The 24,743-nt window shown below is 39.4% G+C and overlaps 3 protein-coding genes across 3 annotated transcripts; 2 read left to right on the plus strand and 1 right to left on the minus strand.

The window, feature by feature from the left end:
- Positions 1-754: 754 nt before the first annotated feature.
- Positions 755-8,737, plus strand: casp7 (caspase 7, apoptosis-related cysteine peptidase). Its single transcript, XM_072373805.1, has 7 exons — positions 755-863; positions 1,184-1,290; positions 3,523-3,674; positions 3,825-3,953; positions 4,931-5,106; positions 5,363-5,501; positions 5,593-8,737. Exons 2-7 carry the CDS (start codon positions 1,184-1,186, stop codon positions 5,817-5,819), a joined length of 930 nt encoding a protein of 309 aa, XP_072229906.1. The 5' UTR covers positions 755-863; the 3' UTR covers positions 5,820-8,737.
- Positions 8,738-9,957: 1,220 nt separating this feature from the next.
- On the minus strand, positions 9,958-12,915 carry LOC140278019 (probable E3 ubiquitin-protein ligase TRIML1). Its single transcript, XM_072372909.1, has 5 exons — positions 12,880-12,915; positions 12,646-12,741; positions 11,467-11,709; positions 10,891-11,035; positions 9,958-10,747 (listed from the first exon to the last, which is right to left on the minus strand). The coding sequence occupies exons 1-5, from the start codon at positions 12,913-12,915 to the stop codon at positions 10,170-10,172; spliced, it is 1,098 nt and encodes a 365-aa protein (XP_072229010.1). The 3' UTR covers positions 9,958-10,169.
- Positions 12,916-14,566: 1,651 nt separating this feature from the next.
- LOC140278020 (pleckstrin homology domain-containing family S member 1-like) lies at positions 14,567-23,627 on the plus strand. Its single transcript, XM_072372910.1, has 18 exons — positions 14,567-14,622; positions 15,050-15,087; positions 15,416-15,510; positions 15,615-15,733; positions 15,926-16,060; positions 16,754-16,829; positions 17,331-17,347; positions 17,390-17,510; positions 17,982-18,020; positions 18,344-18,415; positions 18,532-18,612; positions 18,866-18,909; positions 19,020-19,070; positions 19,212-19,337; positions 21,096-21,200; positions 22,080-22,175; positions 23,199-23,334; positions 23,432-23,627. The coding sequence occupies exons 1-18, from the start codon at positions 14,591-14,593 to the stop codon at positions 23,501-23,503; spliced, it is 1,455 nt and encodes a 484-aa protein (XP_072229011.1). The 5' UTR covers positions 14,567-14,590; the 3' UTR covers positions 23,504-23,627.
- The last annotated feature ends 1,116 nt before the right edge of the window (positions 23,628-24,743 follow it).

Below are 24,743 nucleotides of genomic sequence, written 5' to 3' on the forward strand. Positions count from 1 at the left end.
ACTGACTCGTGGAGAAAAACAACATTTAGAAATTAAAAGATTTACACTTCAATCTTTATTAATCTTTACATATTCATACATAAAAGTAACTCAAGTAATGAGTAAAGTAGTTATAATAGTGATTGCCGTAATTATCAAAAATCTGTCATCAATGTTGTGTCAATGGTCTTTGTTCAGTTTTTTTAATATTCATATATCTAATATACTCTCTGTTCCTCAGTATTTTAATAGACTATCTTGAATATAACAAGAGACAACAAGAGAGGGAAGATAGATAAAGCCGTGTAGCATATGCATGGCATATGACACAAACATTGGTACTGAAACAAATACAAAAAGACTGAGCGAATGGAATTACGAAAGGGTAGTGAAACAGATTAATTAATTAATTGACAAATGAATGAACGAGTGGAACAAATAATGCATACATGCATTAATATACAATAGATACCCATTTTAAAACAGAGTTCAGATCTATGTCAACATGGACTCTTTAAGATTTGACAGCTGCCTAAATTTGGCCATGAAACCTAAATGACTTCCAAAAAATGAATAGATAGAAAAATGAAACTCTCATAATCTACAATCAATGTTTATCAGTCTTACTTGAATTCGTGAGAGCATAATAGTTTAGAGCAGGGTACCTCAAACTATCGCTATTTTATTATGGACATCTCATCTGTCAGGCCCGCTGTCACGCCGGGTAGTGACGTAGTTACGCACCACGGAGACGTAAAGTAGTTTCATTTTCTTAAGTTTTAAGGGTAAGAAAGTCACCGAAACTTTGGAGAGGAAGAGCTGCTTCACAGTCAACTTTTGTGCAGCAGATAATCCGATATAGCACAGTAGAGGAATTACTGAGTGTAAGTAAATGCCGAATTATTTCTATCTTTCTGTCCATCACAAACGGTTTTAATTTTTAGCTAACAAGTGTTTGCTATGTGGTAGCTTTATCACACGACTGAGTGTTCAAAACTGAAAATGCGCGTTTAAATTAGCACCTATTGTTGATAGATATGTGATGAATGACAGTTTTTAAACCTTTTTGATCAGTGTTGCTGTTCGCAGTGACAGGCAGAAAATGAAACAAACAGTGAAGCTGATGTTTCCATACATTTAAATAACCGCACGTCATATAGAGCAATCATTAAGGGTTCAGTGCTGAGTGTCGTGTTAACTGCAGATGGCTGGAGAACCTGCTGATCCCGTTAGACTTGGAGGTGAAGTTGAGGAAGGAGACGAAGCAGATGCCAGACCCGACCGCGGAGGAAGATTTCTTCTTTTTGGGCGGTAACTTCCTTTTCTGTGTAGCCTTGGCATACATTACTCGTGCTATATTTATTTGACAGTTGTAAAACTATGCCTGTGGTGATACATCTCTTCTACATACGTCCTCAAACACAATTCAAAATATATGTGGACTCCCTATCATGAAAAAGATCACAACTATTCCCCAACTTGAAAAGATAAAGTATATTTCTGACATATAGTGACATTATGTTTTGGGCAACCTGATTAGAATAATGGATCAAGGAGCATGGAAATAGTTCTGGGACAGGGATCAGCCCTCAAATGGTTGTTTAGAATTAGACTGATGGGTATGTGAATTTTAAAATTGTATTTCACAGTAAAGGCCCTTTTACAGTGGCCCTTGTCTTTGCTTGTTATGTAAAAGTATAAATCTTCATCAGGACTTCCTTGTTCCAGTCTCACTCACAAGGTGGCGCTCTGAACCTTTACGATAGGAGAATTTGTCATCTGTTTCTCAAGTGGACAAAGTCAACCAAAGGCAAATCCCCAAATGCTCTCTCTGTCATTTAAAACCTGACCCCAGTGTGTCACGATTGACACTGATGATTTTAGACCATTTATTTTTTGAGCATAAAAAAAAATCGAACAGGATCTCAGATATCAGATTATAAACAAATGTGGAATGCCAAAGACAAAACATGGCCTAGTATATCAGAAAAGGATTGTGCATTAAATGCTAGAAGAGTGAGAACAGTGATTTCTTCTTCTGTCGATGTTGATGGCTTTTGGTTAAATCTGTCCGTAAAGCAGGACAGACGTTATTTATCTTGAAATATTAATCATTTGTCATGTGAAGTGAGTTGGCCTAAAGATGATAAATGACAATCTTCTGGAAAACTATCACACTCCGCAACCTAAACAGAAATTGTCCTTACCGATGTGGTTCAAATGATGTTATAACATGATAAATTGTGTACACGGCTGTGGATACAAATTCCGTGTTTTCGGCTCAACTAAAAAGATCCAACGCGCTTATTTCTGCATCTCTTTTGATGCTGATTTATAACTGCTTTAACTTGTCTTTCAAAATATCGGTCACATATATGTGTGTAGCCCATAGGTGGATTCTTTGCCTGTCAGCAGCAGAGCATCTTGTTGCCCTGCCTGACCTCAGCAGGCAGTGAGGCACGGGGCCGTGTGTGAATAGGCCTTTAGAAAGCACTGGTGTGGTGGAGAGGCTGCTGACTCAGGGAGCTCACAGTGCGCTGCCCCTGTCCTCAGCAGCCGCTGGACCAGTCAGGTCTCCATCCAGAACAGAGAGCATGTTGGCATCCTAGCACACACCTGACAAATTAAGCTACTGGGTCTGGAGAATCTTACACATTTTTTCTTGTGGGGAGAAAAAAGAAAAAAGACCAAAACCAAGGCATTTCAGATGCAGAGTGGCGTCGCGCTTCATGACCAACCCAGGTAAGACAGACTCATCAGTCTCCTCTTCCTCCTGCTGCCCAACCCACAGTAAAACAGGGCTTCAGCTCTTTGCCCACCTACAGGCAGTTGTTTGGTGTCGTATGTTGGCATACTTTGGAGATGGGAGGGGGGCTTCAAATGTTCTGGACCACATGTTAAATAGAGTATGGCTGGACTACCTGTCAGTGTAAATGCAGAGTGTTGCTGTGCGTTGCTGTGTATTGTTCCAGTACCTGAGTAACCTGATGACTGGGCTCTTCTGGAACAAGCTGGGATTTTTTGAGCCTCCAATAGGCCACTATTGGCCTAGCGATCGGGACGAATCTTTTAAAGAATGGAAATATGACAGGTCTGTGGGAACGGCCTCGAGTGGAAGATTTCCTCTCGTTCATTCATCTGCTTCCAATTTTTTGATACCCGCGCCAAGGAAAAATGTTCTAGTTTAAAGTTTTTTAAACCCGACAGTGGATCACTGCAATCGAATTTGGCGGCGACATTAATGCCTTATTTGAAAATGTATGTTTGCTTTGGTGTCTGAGTAAGTGGTTCAGGTTGATTTGAGTTTCATGTGTGCTGCGTGTGTTGGAGGCCTTTGCATTTAGTTGAGAAAAACTTTCCACGTGTAAAATGTAAAATGAGTCGAGGATATTTTTTAGATATCAACTTGCAAGTTGCTATGTTATATGGTAAGAGTTTGTAGGCCTAATTTAATATGGGTATTTATTTGATCATTTATTTATTTTCAAATTATTATCAAAGAGGTACAGACTGGCAAATTTTCTTTGTTTCTGGCCCCGTCAGTAAGAAGAATAAGGATGGCCAGACGCGGGAGCAGGACCACTCTTCTGAAAGCCATTACAGAATTGTTTCACCAACATTCCAGTATAAGATGAGCCATCAACGAGTGGGGAAGTGCATCATCATCAACAACAAAAACTTTGATGAAAACACAGGTACAGCGGACATGTTTCACGTGGCGTTTTTCACAGCTACTGGATCGTTTTTCACACTTTTTTCCCTATGGGGGGAAAAAAAAAATGGAATTTGACTTTGCTCAGTGTTCTCGCACATGGACCTGTATTCTAAGTATACTGTTTCGACAGGGATGAATGTACGAAATGGCACAGACCGCGATGCAGGCGAGCTGTTCAAATGCTTCAAGAGCCTGGGCTTTGATGTTTTCATCTACAACGATCAGACGTGTGAGAAGATGGAGCGTCTTCTCAAAGAGGGTGAGTAGTTTCGTACTCTGTTATTTCATGTCGGTGACGTAGAAACGCTCTCACACTTCTTTCATAGTAGATGACGTATTTACAATACCTACTTTAAGAATTTTTGAATTTTAACATATTGACACTGGGAATTTTGACTGTCAAAAAACTTCATTGAATATAATGAAAGACAGTTGGAGAATTTATAGTTATTTTTTGGAATAAAATTGCCAGTTTTTACATTTATTTCCTTTGACTTCAACACTATCAGGCTGAAAGCACACCTAGAACATATGCAGCCAAATAAACATGTCCTGATGTGTGAGGCTATTGCTTAACTTTGGGTAAATATACAGATATGTATATTCTGACATTATGGTCGTTTAAATGTGTTCTGTGGATGCAATGTGTTTGTTTGGTTCAAATATGTGCATTATGATATGATTTGAAATAAGATTGTGACATAACTTCTGGCCATTTTTTTTACCGCAGCATAGCGACAGTACTTTGAGCAGCGTCTTAGTGCGAGTATTTGAAAGTAATATCAGAAAACGGATTTCCCTCTGTAGTTAAAATGTATTGTATTCTGATATCCATACAGCACTGTCATGTTTTTGTTTTTCTCAAACCACAAAGCCAAACAGCAGATGGCGCTGGTGTGAAAGTATTCACTTAGATTCAGATCAGATTATTATAAATCAGACATAAGCCAAACTGACCTGAATTACAATAGTAAAAGAAACTTGAGTTCTTGTTAAGCGTTCTAATCTAGATCTTAACTGCCGTAAAGTATTGATTCACTCAAGTAGATTAAATGGGCGACACGGTTCTGTGGTCATCAGCGCTGTCGCCTCCCACCGTCCAATCACGGCCGTGGTAATGTTAATGGGTGATTGTGAATTGGCCGCAGGTGTGAGCTTGAGCTTGCATGCTTGTTTGTCTTTGTGTTGGCCTGAGATGATCTAATAGTTCCGTGTTTGTTTGTGTGTATGGGTCAGCCTCGGAGGAGGACCATAGCGACAGCTCGTGTTTCGCCTGTATCCTGCTAAGCCACGGTGAGGAGGGCATGATCTACGGCACTGACGGCGCCATGCCCATCAAATCTATGACCTCGCTGTTCAGGGGGGACATGTGCAAAAGCTTAGTGGGGAAGCCGAAACTCTTCTTCATCCAGGTAGAGTCTCGGAACACTTTGATATTTGAATAATTGTGTTCAAAATCGCAGGCTTTTCGCCACTCTTGACCCTAATGGTTAAGTAAGTGATAAAGAGTTTTTAACTGAAACAGGTGCTGTGGTTGATAAATCAGCGAATAATAAGATTGTGCTCATTCCATCTTTTAAAAACAGTAAATGTTGTATTTGCTTCACAAAGTCTTTGTCAACTAAGCTACTCAGGATCAATTAGATGTCATTTCATTTACTTCACCAGGCCTGTCGGGGTTCTGAATTTGATGATGGTATACAGACAGATTCGGGGCCACCAAACGATACCTTGGAGACGGATGCTAATCCGAGACACAAGATCCCCGTGGAGGCAGATTTCCTCTTTGCTTATTCCACTGTGCCAGGTAAAATCTATTCTATTTCCAAATGGATGCGATCTTGCAGTTACGTTTTTCGATGTGTCTTTAACTTAAACTCCTCATGATGGTTTTCTAGGATATTACTCTTGGAGGAACCCTGGGCGTGGCTCCTGGTTTGTCCAGGCGCTCTGCAATGTCCTCAACGAGTTCGGCAAGCAGCTGGAGATAATGCAGATCCTGACACGGGTCAACTACATGGTGGCCACATGCTTTGAGTCCTGGTCTGAAGACCCACGCTTCAGTGAGAAGAAGCAGATTCCCTGTGTGGTCTCTATGCTGACTAAAGAACTGTATTTCAACTGACCGCCCACCTGTACTATATGACGAAGACTCACTTATTGACTGACCGGACTGATTGGACTGACTAAGCGGTCAAAGCATTCAGGGATAATTCAGGCCCGGCAGGACGCTGCACGTTCGGAGCACAGATGACATTTTGCATGTGAAGTTGGGCCTGAAAACGAGCACTCTGTGATAACAAAAACATACCGTGACACTCGCGTTCATGTGTTGATGGTAAAACCACTTCTTCAGGTTCCTTCTCTTCCTGATTTAATCTGATCTTTGTCGACAGGCGTTGTGAAATATACATGTTATTCTGCCAGCCCATAAAATTCGCTGCCAGTTTTTCTGGGTTTGGGGAATCATATCTGAATATGTATCGCTTCATTTTCCAGCATTTGCAAAATTTGGCATAGACTTTGCCTTGGTGGACTTGGTATAAATTAAATAAAAAAAAAAAAAAGAAAAGACAAAAGCTAAGAATAGCAGTCATTATATGGAATTGGCTTCTCAGCAAATTAAAGAAAAGAATTACATTTGCTACTCTCGGGCACTCAGTCATACTTGGCATTAATATGGAGCCTGTGCTATCCATCACAAGTGGACAGCTCTAAGTACCTCACAGCGCTCACACCTTCTAATAGAAAACGCCTCAGTATGCATCCTTAGTGAGTATCCCATTAAACGCGTCCATCGTACCTTACAGAGCCAGCTGTGGACAACAAACAGGGTGTCAGCAGTAGGTTTACTCTGCAAAATGGAGTGTTTGAATAGAGATTAATCTGTTTCAGATCTGCCTGGGTCACACTAGAGGCAGATAATGTTATGTGGGATGTAAAAAATGCAAAGTACCTTAAAGAATAGATTGAAGTTACATTTCAAACAAAAGAAAGAGATATTTGGACCAAAAACATGCTGATCTAATCTGTCAGCATTTAAGGTAAGAAAAGAGAGGAGGCCAGAACTTAGGCACTGTGCTCGCAGCTATTGGGTTATCTTTTGCAGTAGAAATGAACACAAATGGGTTGACTGGTTATTTTTCGGTATAAATTTTGTGTCCAGACACCAGACAGACAAAAACAAAAGAAAGTCTCGCTTGACAATTCTTTCAATCGTTTCCTCAGTGCTTCTGAGGAGATTTTCCTGCTCAGCTCACAGTTTCTACTGATTGACTTATTGATAAAACCAGGTATGAGCAGAGCCCCAAAGGCTCCCTACAGACGGAACCTGTCCGATGAGTGCGTTGTACTCTCTGTTGCACAGCAGAAAAAAAATTGGAAAAGAGTGCCAGATTTTTTTTTTTCAAGCATTTCGAAATGTATGCTGTAATTTCAGTTCCTCAGATTGTTTTCCCAACATAAATCAAGGGTCAGTTACGATCAAACACAATATGCAGGGGATGGTTAAATGGAGGGATTATTCATCTGGAAAATGGAGCCGATCATTTTTAAATATGTCTGTTTTTACGATTTCAGCTGTCAGTTGTCAAAAAAGAGAGAGAGAAAGGAAAGAAAAAAAAAAACAACACTCCGACGAGAAAATAGTTCAGCACTATGCCAAAGGCTCAGTGTCTCAGCCTTCCTAGCCAGTTAAAGTGGGTGGCAGCATCATGGCATCCTCAGGATCTTTAATGTCCCATCAAGTGGGTAAATGTCATGTTAAATCATTTCATATACGTAGTGGCTGGGAAGGTGTGATCTTTTGCTGTGTAGTGATGTGTAGTTCTTTGAGACTTTGGGTCAAGCGCATAGCAAAGGTCATTTGCAGTTTTTGCTGAGATTCTCAGCATGATGTTGAAGTCTTCACTTGCATGTTCAAACCTAAAGAAGTGAACTTCATGTAATGGCACATGGTCAAAATTGTGCACCTATTTATTAACCAGGGTCCAACAAATCAGTTTAATGAATTCCCTTTCTTTTCTTTTTTTTTTTTTATCCGTCAGGCATTCTCCTTTAATAGCATTGCTGAATGGTTACAAAACACCAGACAGACTACTTAAAAGTGTCTAAAGCTGTGTGATAAACTTGGGGAATATCATAGTGTAAAGCTGAACTGGGGCCCAAAGCACAAATGCAGCATCATTTCACTGTATATTACTGTTGTACATCGTCTTCACATATACTACACTGTAGCTAACAGGTGCAAGTACATTTATTGCTATTTTTATTTTAGAAAATGGAATTTTTGTTTTGAAAAAAAAAAAACAAATCGCTAAAAAGAGGTATTTCATTCTTCGGGGCACTTAGTGCACTTTGGCACATTTTAAACTCAATATTGCATAATTTTATGAATTGATTAGTATGATTGAGTTGTATGATACGATCTTAAGATTGATTTTTTTTTTTTTTAATATATACACCTAAATTGCCCTTTGCCGAATGTTATCGTTTGCTGACTGTTTCTGCAGATAAACTGTGTCATATTGTCCTGAAGTCTGTAAATCACAGAGGCAGCTATTACAGGCAGTGACAAGTCTGATCTTACACAATTCACATATATGCAACATGCACTCTCACTGTTCCTGCGATGTTTTTTTCATTATTAAGATGCTTTGTATCTTTTACCAGCCATTTTTCTTTTCTTTTTGATAACATTTACTCGATGGGTGCCAGGTGTGCGATCAGTACTGGCATTCCCAGTTCTTGTCAAATTGGATCTCTGATCAATGATGTGGTGCCCGACCTGAAAGGAATTTTTGCTCCACTTGTTTTGGAATGGATATGAAGGAGGGGAGGGGAGAAAAAAAAATCTCTTTTAAGGGTAAAACTTTAATGCTTTCTGGTGTTAAATGCTGTTGTCCTCAGGAATATATTTGAAAAGATTTTGAAAAATGAATTCGTTTATAGAAATTATAATCTGGCCCAACTTTTAATTTGGGGCAAGGGTTAGTTGGGGAATGCTCATGTAAACAGTTTCTTGTATTAAACCTTAAGAAGTTACCATGTCACAAAGTGTGTGTTGTTTTTCTTGAACGTGAAAAGTCTGAAGACAAAAATGCAATGTTCTGTCAGGACTTAAAGGACCACACTTAATGGGCTCGCCTGAATATATTTAGATTTTTTTTCGTCCTCTGGTTAAGAAATCCTACAATAAAGTAAAAAATTACAATTAATTGATCTCGTTAACAAATTTCCCAAGTGCTCCCTCATTAGAACATCACACTGTAAACTAACGATAGATGTTTTTGACTCATGGAGCCTATCCCAGCGGTCATCGGGTGAGAGGCGGGGTACACCCTGGACAGGTCGTCAGTCCATCACATGCAAACTCCACACAGAAAGGCCCCAGCCGGGAGTTGAACCTGGAACACTCTTGCTGTGAGGCGACGGTGCTTATGTGTTATACAACTTTTTGTGTACCTGCAAAGTTTGCATTAAAGGGAGTTGTTTTCTCCCTTTAAGTTAAATGATTAAACTTATTGTAACTGAGCGACCCAAAACATCTTGTCTGTAATGCAGGCTTTTCCTTCTTTATTTGAATGACATCACCATGACACACATTTGCATTGTTCCTTCTTTGGCACACCTCATAAAGAGAGAGGCTGCGGCTGCTTTGCAACGTAGCATTTTGGATGAATCAGCTTCTCAACAGAGGGCTCTTAAAGAGACAGGAGCCCAGCGGAGCGTTCCAGAAAGGAGGTGACAAGCGGGTCCTCAGCAAAATGCCTCATTAGAAAAATTCTTTGTAACAATAAAGCGCTTACACATGGTCTGTTGGCCCCCCACTGCCCACCTCCCCCCAGATAAAACCCTTTACTGCACAAAGACTGGATGCAGCGTGAGTGTATCTCCTCTCAAGACACCATGAACAATTCTGTTTTTTTATTCTGATTAAAGTAAAGGTAAAGCTACTTTTGAATAGAAACTGAAGGTTTAACCTCTGAAACTCTTTTATTTCACATTTTAATTTCTTCAGAGGTAAAAGAAAGATGGTTTTTCGTAGACAGTAATGATTCTGTTAAATCTTCCAGGACATTCTTCTCCTTGTTTTAGATTCTTTGTCTTTTTTAAAAGACACATTAAATCTGAAACAGCTGAATGAGGGATTTTCAGATAATTTTACTTTGACATTCCAACATTAAATTTACAATTCTTTATCCGTATGTTCAGTTTTATTCATCCATAGAAATTAAGCTAATCCTGTAAAAAAGAACTGTAAAGGAAAGCCTCACTGACTGCAAATAAACAACATGATCTGTAGATCTAAAATAGGGGTGCCGTAAAAATTCCTTTAAGCAAATTTAGACCAGCCTGACACGCAAAGTGGCCAGAGCTCAGGCCGTGTGACAAGTTAAAAATGTTGGATCAGGCAGCTGATGCGCATGCCCCCCAGCACAACACATTCCTGACCACCTCTCTTTCGTGCTCCGCCTCACAGAACAGGAGGTGATCGCTTGGCATCGCAAATTTTAAGACACTTCCAGTTTGTGCCTTCATTGTCATGACCAGGACATAATGCCTGATGAAGGATGTCAGTGAAGGTCCCAGCACTGAAGCAGTGGAGGGGCGTCATGGTATCAGCTCCTAGAAAGCACACCAGACCCCCAGGAAAGCTGCAGAAAACCCCAATTCGAGTGAACTGTCTTCCTGCCAGCAGAGGCAGCTCATGCTTAACACCACCATACCACGCAGTGTAGTCTCCATTAAAGTATTCCACACACCAAGACTCTTTGCCCCGGCCCAGCCAGCAGTCCTCCTCTCTGCCCTTGCGTAGGATGCTTGGGTAGGTGAGCCCCAGCTCCCAGTAGGTCTTTCCGCTCACATCCACCTCCCAGTAGTGGCGGCCATCGCTGAACCCCCTCTCACTGATCACATTTAAGGTGTTGTCAAAGCGGGAGGGAGTTTCTGGGACGTCCTGCCAGGTTTCTGTGTATGTGGCTGAGTCACCCTCAGGAGAGATGATCAACTTGGGGTGTGCAGTGTCAGCATCAAGAACAACCTCTGATGCATCTGTGGAAAAAGGAACAAAGCTTAGTTGAGATAATCTGTTATGCCCCCCACCCAGCCTGTGAGTTTACAACCGTGGCAAACACTTTTCCCTCTGTGTCCTGAGCTCATTCACAGAATCTACCTGTCTTTCTGGGTGAACTCACAGCTCTGAAACAGCTTCTTGGTGACAGGGACCTGGGATCTGATGAACAGCAGCAGATTGATGGTAAGACTCAGCAACTGGTCATTCTTGAAATCATCCGTCTGAATCAGGTCAGGGTCAGTCAGTTTAAGTGTCTCAGAGATCCTGTTTTAGACAGAGAATCAGTTTAATCACTCCACGTGATGAAACGAAATTCAATTTTTAAGCTTGTGGTTTAAGTGTGAAAGCATTTCATCGTAATAATGTGAACTGGGAGCTTGTACCAGGAATGTGGATTGTGTCACTGCAAAAACAAAATTATTCTGAAAAACAAGGAAGTGTTTTGTTTATTTTTTATCAGACTATGAGCAGCAGACAAAGGTATAATTGAGTCCAGGTACTCTCCCCTTGTTTGTTTTAGCCACTTATTCACTAGTCATATCAAATCTTCCACGAGTATCATTTACCTCGTTTCGCAGCAAGCTATTATTACAGGAATCATACCTTTTGTCTCTTTCTGCATTCTGTTGAAAAAAAAATACATATATTTAATGTTTAGAAATTTTTATAGCACAGACAGAATTAAAATTCAAAGAATAAACTTTGTGTTTACCTGAATGTCACTTCCATTTGTTTTCACCTCATTGCTGATCTTGGCCAGTTCCTGGTCCAGTTCCTGAGTGAGGTGATAGCAGTCCTCTATCTTATCCTCCACCAGCTTCTCTGTGGCTTCATGCTCTGTGTCCAGCTGGGCCAGTGTGATCCGGAGGTCCTCGTCCAGCACCCGCTTCATGTCTGCATACTTCTTTTTGATCTTCTCCTTCACCGCATCTGTCTTTTTCTGAGGTGAAAGGGCCATGAGAGGTCAGAATGTGAGTTGTAACGTTTGGACAGATTGATAGTTGGGGAATGGAGCAATGAACAATTAAACACTAAGCTCTGTATTCTTTTGCAAGGTTGCCAGGCACTAAGGTCAATAGAACTGTTACTATGATAACTGACTCAAAAACAGGATAATGATTTTTATTTCAGAAAAAAAACCATCAATAGCAAATAACTACACCTGAGAAGCTAACATGTGCTTTGAACATGGAGATTAATACCATTGCACATTTGTTTGTCTGCTGCAAGACCAAGCAGTTCATTAACTGACTGTTTAATCTCAAGCATAGCGAGAATCAGACAGGCCCTGAAGCAATGAGATATAGCTGTGGAGCAGCACACAGAATGCAATAAACAAAGCAAGAAAAACAAGCTTTTTTTCATATGCTTTTTTGATCAAAGTGTACAGAAAATGGCAAGCTAGTATGATTACACAGGCAAAGACAAAAGAAGTTAGTGATATACAAGAGTGCTTTCAGGATTCATAACTTATTTAACCTTCCAGGGAATGTGACACATCAGCACAATGATACATGCTCCACTTGAATTATAACAAAAACAAAATGAGCAGCTGCAGAGTAAAAGAAAGGAATATATATGATGTTACAGAGGCATTCTCCTCAGGTCCGACTCTGGGACCTTGGTTGTGTTTCAGATCACAATGTTCACAGATAGTGAAACTAATGGAACAGCAAAGACTGGTCTTGCATACTAAATAATATCACTCTTTCTATGCATTAAATCAAACTACTTGACAAACTTGAATTTTGCACCATGTGCTCCCACGCACTGAGAAGTCTTCAGACAAACAGTCACAGAGATGTCAGCAAGCAATTTGTATTGCGCTGTGACTGACATCTAGACAAATTAAAATCAACCAGTGAAATAGACTTACTGTTAACTCCACCTGCTTGGCTGCCAGTTTCTTCATCCTGTGGGCGATGGCATCTCTTTGTCTCAGCAGATTCTGCTGACATTTTAGCAGTGTTTCCTTTTAAACACACAAAAGAGAAAAAACATGAAGAAAATCAAAATAAAGAGGTCAAGGCATGCGGGGAAACTGAGCGGGATGAGTGATCGCTGGCTCTGAAGTCTCTTGTTTAAGAGTAACCAGAGTGGAAGTGCTTACGCCTTTTGTGGCCTTTCCACCAACCTCACTATTCATTTTCCGTACAGAAGGGCAGATTAGACTCCACTCACAAGTGACAGCGTAACCAGAAGGGCTTTTATAGGCGTGCCACTGAGTTGAAGGCATTTGTTGTAAGGGTCAGTGAGTGGTGGGGGGGCAGGGTGAATATCTGCCACCCAATGTCCTGGTTCTCCTGCCAGCGTGTGCCTTGGTTTATTGAGAAGAGACCATGAATCTTTGCTTTGAAAACGAGAGGAAGCAAGATTCAGAATTGACAAGGACAAATAGATGGGCAAACTGTCAAACCTGCAGAAAAATAATTATTCCATGTCCTACTAAACTTGAAGCCTATAAGAGGTCTATTAATACCAAACTGACTATGACCTCAATGTATTAGTGTGTGTGGGGGTGTGAATGTGCGTGTGTGTGTGTGTGTGTGTGTGTGTGTGTGTTTGTCTGCGAGATTGTGACCTAGATGCACAAGTGAAGTGAGTGTTTGAAGTTTCTGAGACACGGATGGTGCTCTGTGGGTCATGGACAATCCAAACAATAGTTTGTATAAATATATCAAGTGCACATGTCAGTATCCTCACCCTGAGAGACATAAATCAGTCTTGCTGATGCCTTTTTGAAAATATTTGCCCCGACCCACACTCTTTTACGTATGCAACTGGCCCATGCACAAGCAGAGAGACATCAAATGGACAAAAAGCAGCTGACTCTCTAAATGACTTTAGTCATACCGACGTCACAGCACATAAACAGAATGCTCTTTAAATCAGGCAGTTCAGAGTCACACTGACCCAGCTCCTACTCCTTCTGCCATATTATATATTTGTAATCAGAGGGCTTCGGAGGCAGTGGAATAGCCCAGCAGGGTCCCATGTCTCCATCTGGCTGTAATTACACTAACAGTCCATTTAGTGAGATAATTTATTAACCAGGGGAGGCCAAAACAGCCGATGTGGAGAAAGCTACAGTCTACATCAACAGTTTCACAAGCACTCAGTTTTTAACACAATAGAATTGAACATAGAAATGAATAGAAATAAACCTATGTCAGCTGGCTTCAACTTCCAACCACTAATACAATTTGTTCTTTCACAGGTTCACCATCAAATCTGATTTGGTCTCAAATTTAAAATACGAGTGAATGCATTTTACTGACTGACAATAAGCTGTTCTTTACTTGTTTAGAAGCTTCGAATGGTAATCTGTACACTGCGGTTGTTTTAATCACACACATTCTGTCATTTGTTCCAACAATGAACCTGCTGTAGGACACCCGTGTGTTTCTGGATAACTCTGAACATCAGTGTTGTGCTTCTTGTTGTTTTTGTGCTCCAACTTTTTTTAAATAAAGTTTTTTGTGCTCCAACTTTTTTTAATAAAGAGAAATAATGGTGCGTTGTCATACTTCTACCATAGTTAGACCATGTAAATCTTTTTTTTTTTGTTACAGTTTGGCATTTTAGCAGACCATGCAGGTGATGAAAAAGTCTGGGAAAAGAAAGGTATTTTTCCAGGTGAAACATGGTCCTTAATTTATCCCTAAAGGCCTTTTAAAGTTTACCAAAATAACAGGTTGACCTTAGAGGAGGCCTGAAGAAAGAAACCAGAAACACCAGTTTTATGATCTTGTCACTGTTTGTTAGGCAAAAGAGAACATCCCATTTCCTTATGCAGTCACACCTCTGGCAGAGGGAGCGATATGAGCAGAATCTCTGAACAGGCGCTGCGCAGGTAAGAATGTTATGTTGTTTCACACATGTGATCTTTCTTCAGTGTTTTATATCTGTGATGTCAGACAGAATTGGAAGTGATTCCACTAGCAGATGAGTACTGACTTGTATTTTAATACAGTTTGAACCTACGCGTTACTTGTTAATCAATGCATTCATTCCCTTATGTACTTAAACTGATGTCATTTGACTAATAACATGTATGAGCAGTATCTTTCTGTCAAAATTCAAGAAGAATTTCTTATGAATGAACACCTGCAGTTCAGTGGGGCTTTTGTTTGTGAGCTCTTCTTTGAGTTTTGTTATCACATGTATTTTTTTAGCCTTTTACCTATTTTTAGCCCGAACATTGCTTTGTTTAATGGGTGACTATTTCCATGCTGTTGAAGTGTGGGACAGTGAAGGATTACTATTTTATTTTTGTTCAGGTGTGGTGTCACAATGCATAAGGGCCAGAAGAGCTCAGGTATTGTATGACATCTGGGAATCTCATTTATGGTACTTTCTGTGCTGCTGTTGGTATTTACATGTGCATTGTGTCATTAAACCTGCTTTAACAGCAAGACACAAAAAAAAAAATAATTTGGTATTTTAATCAGTCAGCTCATTGTTTTAATTTGTTACGTAAATTAAATTATTAAGTTATTCTCAGTTTGTACACACCTTCATTCTGATTTCCTATGCTGAGGTTTTGCTCATTTTTCTAAGTGGTAAAATCAGGAAACAAATGCTTTGTAAAAAATGGACAATCTGTGAATGATTACTGAACAATAGGCTTTTCTTTTGTCCTGGAGCAGCTGCCGTGTTCTACAAGCCAGTCACAGTTGCGACAGAAATCAGATCTGGATATTTGTATAAGTCTCCTCCCCAAAAGCGGCTGAAGACAGAGGTAACAGGTTTGAGGTGGAAACAATTTATTGCAGCTCTTTGCTGTTCTGTATCTTTTATTACTGGCTGCTACTTATTTCATCTCAGTCTATGTGTCTTCTGCAGAAATCGTGGAAGAAACGTTATTTTGTCCTCTACAAAATCAGTGAGCATGAATACCAGTTCAACTACTTCAAGAGTCCAGAGCAAATGGACCATCCGCTAGGAGCCATAGACATGTCACAGTATGTCCTTACATGGCACATGGAAAGGAAAATAACTGCAATATTGATATTTTGTGCTTTATTGTACTTTCCGAACATCCTTTTGCAAGACTCTCTATACATTTCTTTTTTAGCGCTATTCAACTCATGAGCTGTTTATTTCTTTTCTTTCAAAAACACTTTTGTTATCTGTCTTTTTTGTTCTTGCATTAGAATATCTCTGTTGTACGGGAACCCTCAACATCACTCAAAGTGGGGATGGGTCCAGAAGAGCTTCAGATGCCCCCCAACCTGTGTACTCTACATCAGGGCTGCGGAACGGGACTATTTCCTTGTCGGGGATAACAGGTCAGCCAAATTCCACAGATGATCTATAGCTCAGATCCTTTGAGATAAAAACAAAATAATATCTTTTTATTTTTTATCATACTCCTTAAAAGAGCCTTGATAATTGCCTAATAGTGCCTAATGAGCTATTGCCTTTGAGTTTGTGGGCACACAGCAACACCACAATTTAAATTAAATCCTCTCAAATATTTTTTTAAAGTGCATTTTTCTAAACAAATCTAAACCACTTTTCTGTAACAACATTTAAACAAACTAAGTTATACATAAGCACAGCAACTTTCAACCATGTTCAAGCACAGATTGGTTTGTAGTTTGTTTGTTCTGTGTACTATTACAATGACCTTAACTTGAAAGTCAGTGATGGTGCAACCAAGATTCAAGCCACAGCTGGGGGGACCAGTCTTCCTCTCAAGGCCTTCACTGACACTTTCACAGCACCTCATAAAACACTTCCCCCCCGTCCCTTTTGCCATTTACTATTTTGGGAGTTTGAACAATCATAAAGAAATTATGGTGCTGCTTTCCCCTTTAGTTACAGTCTATCATCTGATAATGACTTTGCTCGGACTAAATTGTGGCTGAATGTGGCTAATTTCACTTTGTATTTGATTTTGGTATTGGATGTTGAATTAAATGTAGAAGGTATAATTTGTGGAGTCTAAAAATGACCCTTTTAAGTGCCCTTTCTTTTAGTGCGGACGTGGATGCCTGGTTCACTGACCTGTTTGACGCCCTGAGAAACCGGCCACATAAATATCTCAATTCGGAGGTACATCAAGATAAATGAATATATGTCCTTTTTTTAATATGATGATTATATGATTTTTTTTGTATCACTAATGATATTTATTTGACTATCCTGCTCTTGAAGGAAATGTCTAATGAGCAGACAATTGAGGTAAATATGTAAAGCTTTTTCTATGTTTCTTATCAATTAGCCAAAAAATATATTCAAGTGATATTTTGGAAAACGTTTCTTTAGAAAAATTAAAACTACTTTTGTACTACAGTTAGTATGCAGATGGACACGCCTTGCTTCCAAAATGCTGCTACCAACAACTATAGAACTTGCGCCTGGCTGTAAATCAGCAATTTGTTAACGTATCTTTGAACAGACATGCAAGCTGCTTTCACCTGTTTCTAGTCATTGTGCCAGTAATACTACTTCTGTAACCTGTGTGCACGTTTCCTACAGCAGAAAGCTTTACTCTTCTTTTAATGACTCAGAAATCCAGAAACTGTGGCTTACTGCATTTCCTGCTCATTCTAGTGGCACTTGAGACTCAAGTCAGAATTCCCCTCAGTGTCCCTGGCAGATTAAACAAGAAGAAGTTTTGTCAATGATTCATCACAGGATCTGATTTTTGAAAATAGACCTCTCTTCCTGTTTTATCAGGCGATATCAAACCCCTTTCTGCAGAAAAAGAATTGTACCATTGAGTTTGAAAAGGTTGGTTGACCGTATTCCTGCTAAAGCTCTGCTTAAAATCAGCAGTTTTGAGGATAAATGCATGCATCCTATAGGCCTAACACTAATTCATCAGGTTTTATAAATCATGCCATTCCTCTGGGTGAATCATTTGCTTTTAAACTGGGTCCCTTTCCATGTACTTGAAAATACAGATGGGCCACAAATTTATTGGAAACTAATGTTGTCTTGATAAGGGGCTTGGCCACCACATGCTGCAAGAACAGCTCCAGGGTGCCTTGGCATTGATTCATTGACTGACGAAACACACAACAGTACAAAATCTCCTTCTGGTGTTCAGTTGGGTGAGCTGGGGACTTCAAAGGCCAGAGCTTATGTGCATTTAACATCGATTCATATACATTTCATACTCATACACTTTTTCATTGTCCTGGAAGAGTCAGGATAGAAGTGTTTCATCATCTGTCAGAACTGCTTTTTACTGATTTGCAGGAAAAGTTGGCTGTAAAGAATGAGGCTGACCTAAACCATGCCAGCGGACGTCTTTTGCCACCTGTGAGTGTCTAATGTTGTTCTCATCTTCTAAAGTTATATACATTGGCTTAAGAGCTTCCCATTAGGTCCAACATATCATTGCCAAGTACAAAAAAAAAACATATTGGTAACAATACTTTTCTATGAAGCAGTGTCTGAGTTTAAGATTAACTCTGTTTAAACATCAACTCAGATTAATGTGTGACAGATCTTCAGAGAAAATGTTCTCCATTACAGTAAAATACATATTCAAGATGTCAGAACAATCCCCAGGTAAATGTTAGAGTTATAGTGTGTGCATGTGTTTGTGTGTTTTTCAGCCTGAATTAAAGATAAGGTCTATGTCTGCTCCATCTTCAAACTTTTCGCATATCAGCCCTGAGGAAACGAAGGTGCAACATCTCTGCTGTCATTTATAAGCAATATTAACTTTTGGTATTTGAGGTATTTGGTATTTGAGGTAATCTTTTTTTACAGTATGTTGTACTCTTTTCTGATTGGCTGGCAGGATGAAGACTATCCCAGAAGACGTGCATCTGAGCCTGTGGAGGAAATATACGTCTATCCTAGAAATTACTTCAGGCCAGAAGTAGGTTATTTACTCAATTATTAATCTGTCTCCCAGCTATATTTTTAGGTCAATCGTAATCACTTGTTTTCTTCATAAAATACCAGAAATCCGTAATTGTTGTCTAACAATAACATATTCAATTTAATTACATTATTAACATATTCACTGTATCATATATGATAAAGATAAAGCACCGAATACTATTTCTAATTTGGGAGTTATATTAATTTCGTGGAATTTTTGCCTTTTTTTCTTCAACTGTACGAAACAGAGAGTGGACAACGGTGCAGCATGTGTCAGAAGCGATGAGTTAATGTGAGTGTCGCTTCATTTTGTGAGACAAGAATGACTGGGTTGTAAACTCGGCAGTTAAAGTATATAATATTTTTAGTCTGTCTGTTGATTCTAACATCTCTCTCTTCCAGATATGAAACAATGACGAAAGTTAAATTTTATGATCAAGAAGCTCAGGCAGTGTAAGTTTGAATTTACTTTGAGTAACAGATGCCTGGGAAATCATCTTATTTTCTGATGATCCTAATAACAAGGAAATTGCTACTGCTGTTGATCATTTGCTGTTGGTAATCAAAGCGTTTAATTGTGCCCAATGCTTCCAGTGACCATGAAGTTGCAGATTTGAACTCAAGCACCCTGATGAAGTCTGTCACTCAGGCCTATAACAAAATGAAGATACAGATTTCCCCTCCGCCTCCATGTGCAGTAGAGACAGCCACTGAAGACAGGTGCATCTAATATTAATAACAACCTTTTCTTCTTTTCAGGTTCTATTTTTGACATTTCACTTGTTTTTGGTGCCTAATGCTCATTGTGTAACTCTTTGTCAGTGCCCTAGATACTGAAGCACTGCAGCTCCACGATCAGAGGTAACTCTGGCCTCTTTTACTCTAACACCTAGATTGACACAAGTGCTTATTTACATAGTTGAAAACCAGTCACGAATCTAAGAAAAGCATCACCTCAAAACTTGTTTAGCAATCTCTTAATTTCTAGAAAGAGGATATACCGGCAGCACACTTTACATTGTCACTGATCATCTTTACTGATTTGCTTACAGTTGGCCCATTACATGTTGTGTTACATATTTTTAATAAATGCCTTGTGTATGGTGAGTCTCTCAGATCAGGTGTACCTGATCCACATCTTCAACTTGTTTGTTGTGTTTCTCATTGGTTTTACGGTGGCTTGCTTATATGCTTTGATGCTAATCGGTCACTGTATGTTTTCCCTTTCACCATTCAAACAAGTGGCTAAAGAACATGAGAACCTTTCAAGTTTTTCTCTTTTTATTAGGTGCACGTGTTTGATGAGTTTATTAACTAGAGATTCAAATTTACACTTTGTACTGTATCTTTGCTTTAGAAGATTCTACCAACCTTCTTGGCATAAACATTCAGTCTACTCGTTTGGATAAGGAACATAAATACACAGCTATTTTCAGCTTTTTCCTGAGACAACATAGATTCAGGTCCAAACTCTGGCCTGGTCATTTCAGGACTATAAAAGAGGTTTTCTCAAAGCCACTCTGCTTTCTTGGCAGTATGCCTTATTTCGCCCTTTTGAAGATCCTGAACATTCTGGAAGATGTTTTCACTTAGGATTATGTTGTATCTTTTATCATAAATATATGAACAACACATTTTTGTGACTATTTTAACATCCAGTTCATTGTTGACTAACATAAGGTCATCACTCCAAAACTAAGACAAGGTTTAACTTTCAGTCAAATGTTCTTTTCACAAATGACAGAAGTTTCTAGATGATCACTTTGACCTTTGTGTTTAGCGAGACCTCTGTGTTAATCACCAAACCACGGAGAATCAGCTGTTCACGCTTGTTCTAGTGGTTCCATGCTATCATCTGCTGCCATCCTGCTGAAACGGCCATGATATTAAACCGTGTAATTCCTCTGCATTTCACTCTGATGTCTGACTTCTTGCCAGCTGCAGCCAACTGCTGTTGTGCCACTCTAAAGAAAAGCTTCTCTTCTACATTTGGCATATGGGTCAAATGACTCCTCAATTAGAAATATGGCAGTGGCTCAGCAGTGAATCGTAGTAAAAAGATGTCTCCAGACATCTAATCCTTGTTATGTAACTGAAAAAAAACTGTTTTGCGCTATGTTTTTGCACAAGCTACCAATTATTTTGGCTTCGTTGTTGTTATTGCCTAACATAGGGACAAATGTAAACTTCTGTCAGTCCAAAGCTTGTAACAGGATGCCAAAAATGTTGCTGCATGGATTTTATTCAACTACCAGTCATGTCCACGACAGCGTATGCAGATTGCAGTTTAGATAATCTCAAGGCTTTAGCTTTGGCTCATGGTACATTACGGCCTTTTTGAGGTTTCTTATTTATGTCTCTATGTGGACTTTTGTAAGACAACAACTAGTAATACACTGGCGAATGTTAGCCATATGTAACTGTGACATTTAATAAGACCTTACATTATTATCTTGTGTTTTATTTCTTGGTTTACAGAGAAGACAAACGTCAGTCTTCAGATTTCAGCAGCAGTTCCAGTGGCGCCATTTCTCCTGTAGAGATGCCGGATAGACAAGTGCCCCCACGAAGCTCCACTGAGAGGTGACATTCATCAAAAATCTTCTGAATCCAGCATCAAAAACAACAATCACTTGGGAAGCTTCTTTGAATTTGAAAGACACTATTTGATTGAGCCAGAAACTGGGATTTTTGGAGGGGAATTTGAATTAAATTAGCTGAAGCAGGAGGTCAGAGTGAGACACGAGTATCGTCATTCGGCAGTTGCACTGCCGATAAATAGCTCAAGGAGAGAAGTGAAACCCCCTGAGTCACCGTCTATGCTTTTATCGGTAAAAACAAAATAAGCCACATGCAGTTTAGGAATTCTCAGAGAAAATAAAAAACAAAACACATAACTTACCACATTACCAGGAAGGAATGCTGGGGCACACTGACATGTTGCTCGACTGGTTAGGGTGGTTTCTGGGGTTTTTTTTGCATGCAAACACCGATGCAGTTACAACTGATTAATAAGAATAGGTAGAACTCCAATATCAGACCCTAAGAACTCAGGCATCTTCAATACCAAACTTCAAATGAGTTATGAAAAAAAATGAAGAAGTCCCTATCTGAACAGACACATATGCCACAGTTATGGTTGATGGAGACAGTCATACGCACACTTTTCAATTCTTTTTTACCCATTAAGTACATGCTAAGATGAGAGACGCCTTACTCCAAACATTTAAACTGTTTTTATGACAGCAACCATATATTTCCATCTAAATTGCTCCGAGACATTTTAGGAAACGTCTTCACACTGAATCCTGTCTGTACTGAGCAAGTAAAAAAGTCCAAATATATCTGTAAACCAAGTGAAGTGCACTGAAATGGAGAGGCCAGGGTTTAGATTTTCCCTTCTGGAATTTAAAAATGTATATGATACCACTGAATAAAGCTTTCTTTTATTTTCCTTTTAAGCATTGACCGCCTCACCCTACAAGAGAGAGATATTGAGGTAAAGCCGGCTGATTTGAAAAAACACCTCACCCTTACAGAAGTGGATGGAAAACCAAGGTATGTTTATAAAAAAGAAAATAGAAAAGAAAAGGTCAGTCATTGCTTTGATCTAGATACCTGAAGAGGCTTATTGAAAGGGAAAACTGGGAACAAATGCATTCAATATGTTACCGCATCCATTATTACTCATGAGGACATGAAACCCACAGATGTGTTTGCCACATTCTCTCAGTTCAGGTTTGTTCTGAGCCAATAAATCAAGGATTCACATTATTTAAAAACCCTTCTATGAGGCACAGCTGACCATGATGCTGAAATTCCTGTTGCTTAATCAGGCTTAATGCTGTGGTGGTGTCCATTCGGATGTTTTGTTTGGGAGTGTACGTGTTCATGCTGGGATCAGTTACTGACCCATGCGGGATTTAGTTTATTTGCACAAATCCCCACATTTCTCACCCTTTTCTGTTTGAGAAAAGGAATCTTGTAACACAATATGAAAAGAAATTAGGCTGCTTAGACCTATTATTGTCTTGGTAGAGGTTTGCTGTCTGTATTGGGTATACAGTATTCTTCTAGATATTAACTAATTTAGATTCAACAGTAACTGTGACTATCTGAGGCAGCAGTGGAAGTAACACAGAGAACATTTTTTTATTAATCAAGCCACTTTTGAATATTTAAATTTTACATCATGCTTTTGCGCTTCTGTTAGTGTTAATGAAGTGAAACGTTCATGTTTTTGTCAACTAAATTTGTCATACTGTAACTACAGTCATAAGTCAAAAGCAGTGTAACTTGTTCTGGCTTGAGGACATTTCACAGTCTATCTTATTTTTCAGTAGAGCTGATTCATTGCGAATAAGAGCCACGTCCCAAGGCCAGATGCCTGTGACGGAATGTGTCATGTGACAGAGTTGCCTGACACCATTTGTAGACATTGTAACAAAATCCTTACTCAATCGGTAAAAAGTCTGAGGTAGCATTTATAGATAAAGTACAAAAAGATTCAAGCGGAATGTGCAGTAGATCTAAAGAGTGCGTCTTCAAATCAGAATGTGAGTTTCTGCATGTGTGTGACAGTGTTACTGGGTGGACGGGGCAGCCACAGACAGTGTGCCTGTTTCACAGAGGAGACCAAGTCCTGGCAATAAACGACTTGCACACTGGCAGCATAGAGGAGTTCAACATGTACATCAGCAAGTCACTCAAGACTGAGGTGCAGTCATTACTTATAGACGCTAACACATAATCAGAATTTGTCACGTAAGAAGGTCTTTGTTTGCAGCCCATCTGAAATACTAACCTACTTACAGGTGAAACTGACCATCCTGCGTCTACCTGGACGCCAGCCCCTTCATTTGCCAAACTGCCCCTGCACCGACTGAGACATTTACTTCCCCCAAATATCTGTAAGTGTTTCCACAACTTTGCGTTGAGGTGTGTGCCATTTACTGGCCACATTATAAAGCCGACAATATCTTCCCAGGACTTAAGCTACTTTTTTGTTCATCTGTCTCTCTTCCAGTTCTTTAAACGTCTTGAAAATGAAGGTAAAGCTTAGAAGTCATCCATGATAAGTAAACAGATCATTGTGTGTTATTTGACACTTTCTTGGTGTGTGATTCAGAGTGTGTTCATTGTATTGTGGTAACTTTGTTGCCTTCAAAGTGAACAAAGGGCTTTTGTCTGATGACATCAGCCCCTGGTCTTGAGACAAATGTGTAAGATATTTACATAACATAACATTACGTAGCATCATGTTTGGCCATGCTGATTATGTAAAAATTATGTAAACATTCAGATGCTTGCTATATTTAACCAAATGTCTTCAGCATCTTTATATTGAAGGTGTTTGTACAGAAACCTTTTGAAACTTGAAATGCACACAAAGTTCAGCAGAACCAATGGAATACCCCTAAAGAAAAGTCCCAAAGGTTTTTGGTGGCGGAGGAAATGACCCGGATTTTCTCTTGCTGGTAAATCTTCAATTAGATTTCCTTGTGAATGTTAACCAGTAATCAGTTTAAATATAGAAGGAAACAAAAGCAACAATCAAAACTGTGGATCAGAAATGTGGTTTTTGGCAGAGCCCTGCTGCATCAAGCACACATGGTGATTCATTTTTATTTAGAAAAGCATGTCTCACCAACGACGACCAAACCTGTTTGTCTGCATTTGCTTACATAAAGTGCTGGCAGAGATTTTCTACTTGAACTTGAGACGCTTTGCAAAAGATTGTAAAACACACCCCTCTGGGAAAGTTAAAATGCAGCCTAAGGCTGTTTCTAGTTCAGCTGTTTCTAGAGAGGATGACTCAGACTCTCGTGTAATGTAATGCGGGGATGTCCGTTGTGTAATACTTTTTTCTAATGTTTTTTCCATTGCGTGAAATGATCAGAGCCACTCCCAGACAAAGGCAACATAGAGCAGAGACAATCCACAAAGCATTTTTCATTTGTATTGTCTTAAACTGGCTGTATTTAAAATGGTTAATGAGTAAATGTATAAACCCTTTGCTACTGTTAATGGGGGGCAGAAAACTTAACTGCTAACATTGACAACATTATCTAGCATTGTCAATACCCGCATGGATCTTTGACCCTGATTTTGAGTGAGCTCTTCCAA

Source organism: Leuresthes tenuis, unplaced genomic scaffold, assembly GCF_036924035.1.
Source record: "Leuresthes tenuis unplaced genomic scaffold, fLeuTen1.0.hap1 SCAF_20, whole genome shotgun sequence".
Lineage (NCBI taxonomy): Eukaryota > Metazoa > Chordata > Actinopteri > Atheriniformes > Atherinopsidae > Leuresthes > Leuresthes tenuis.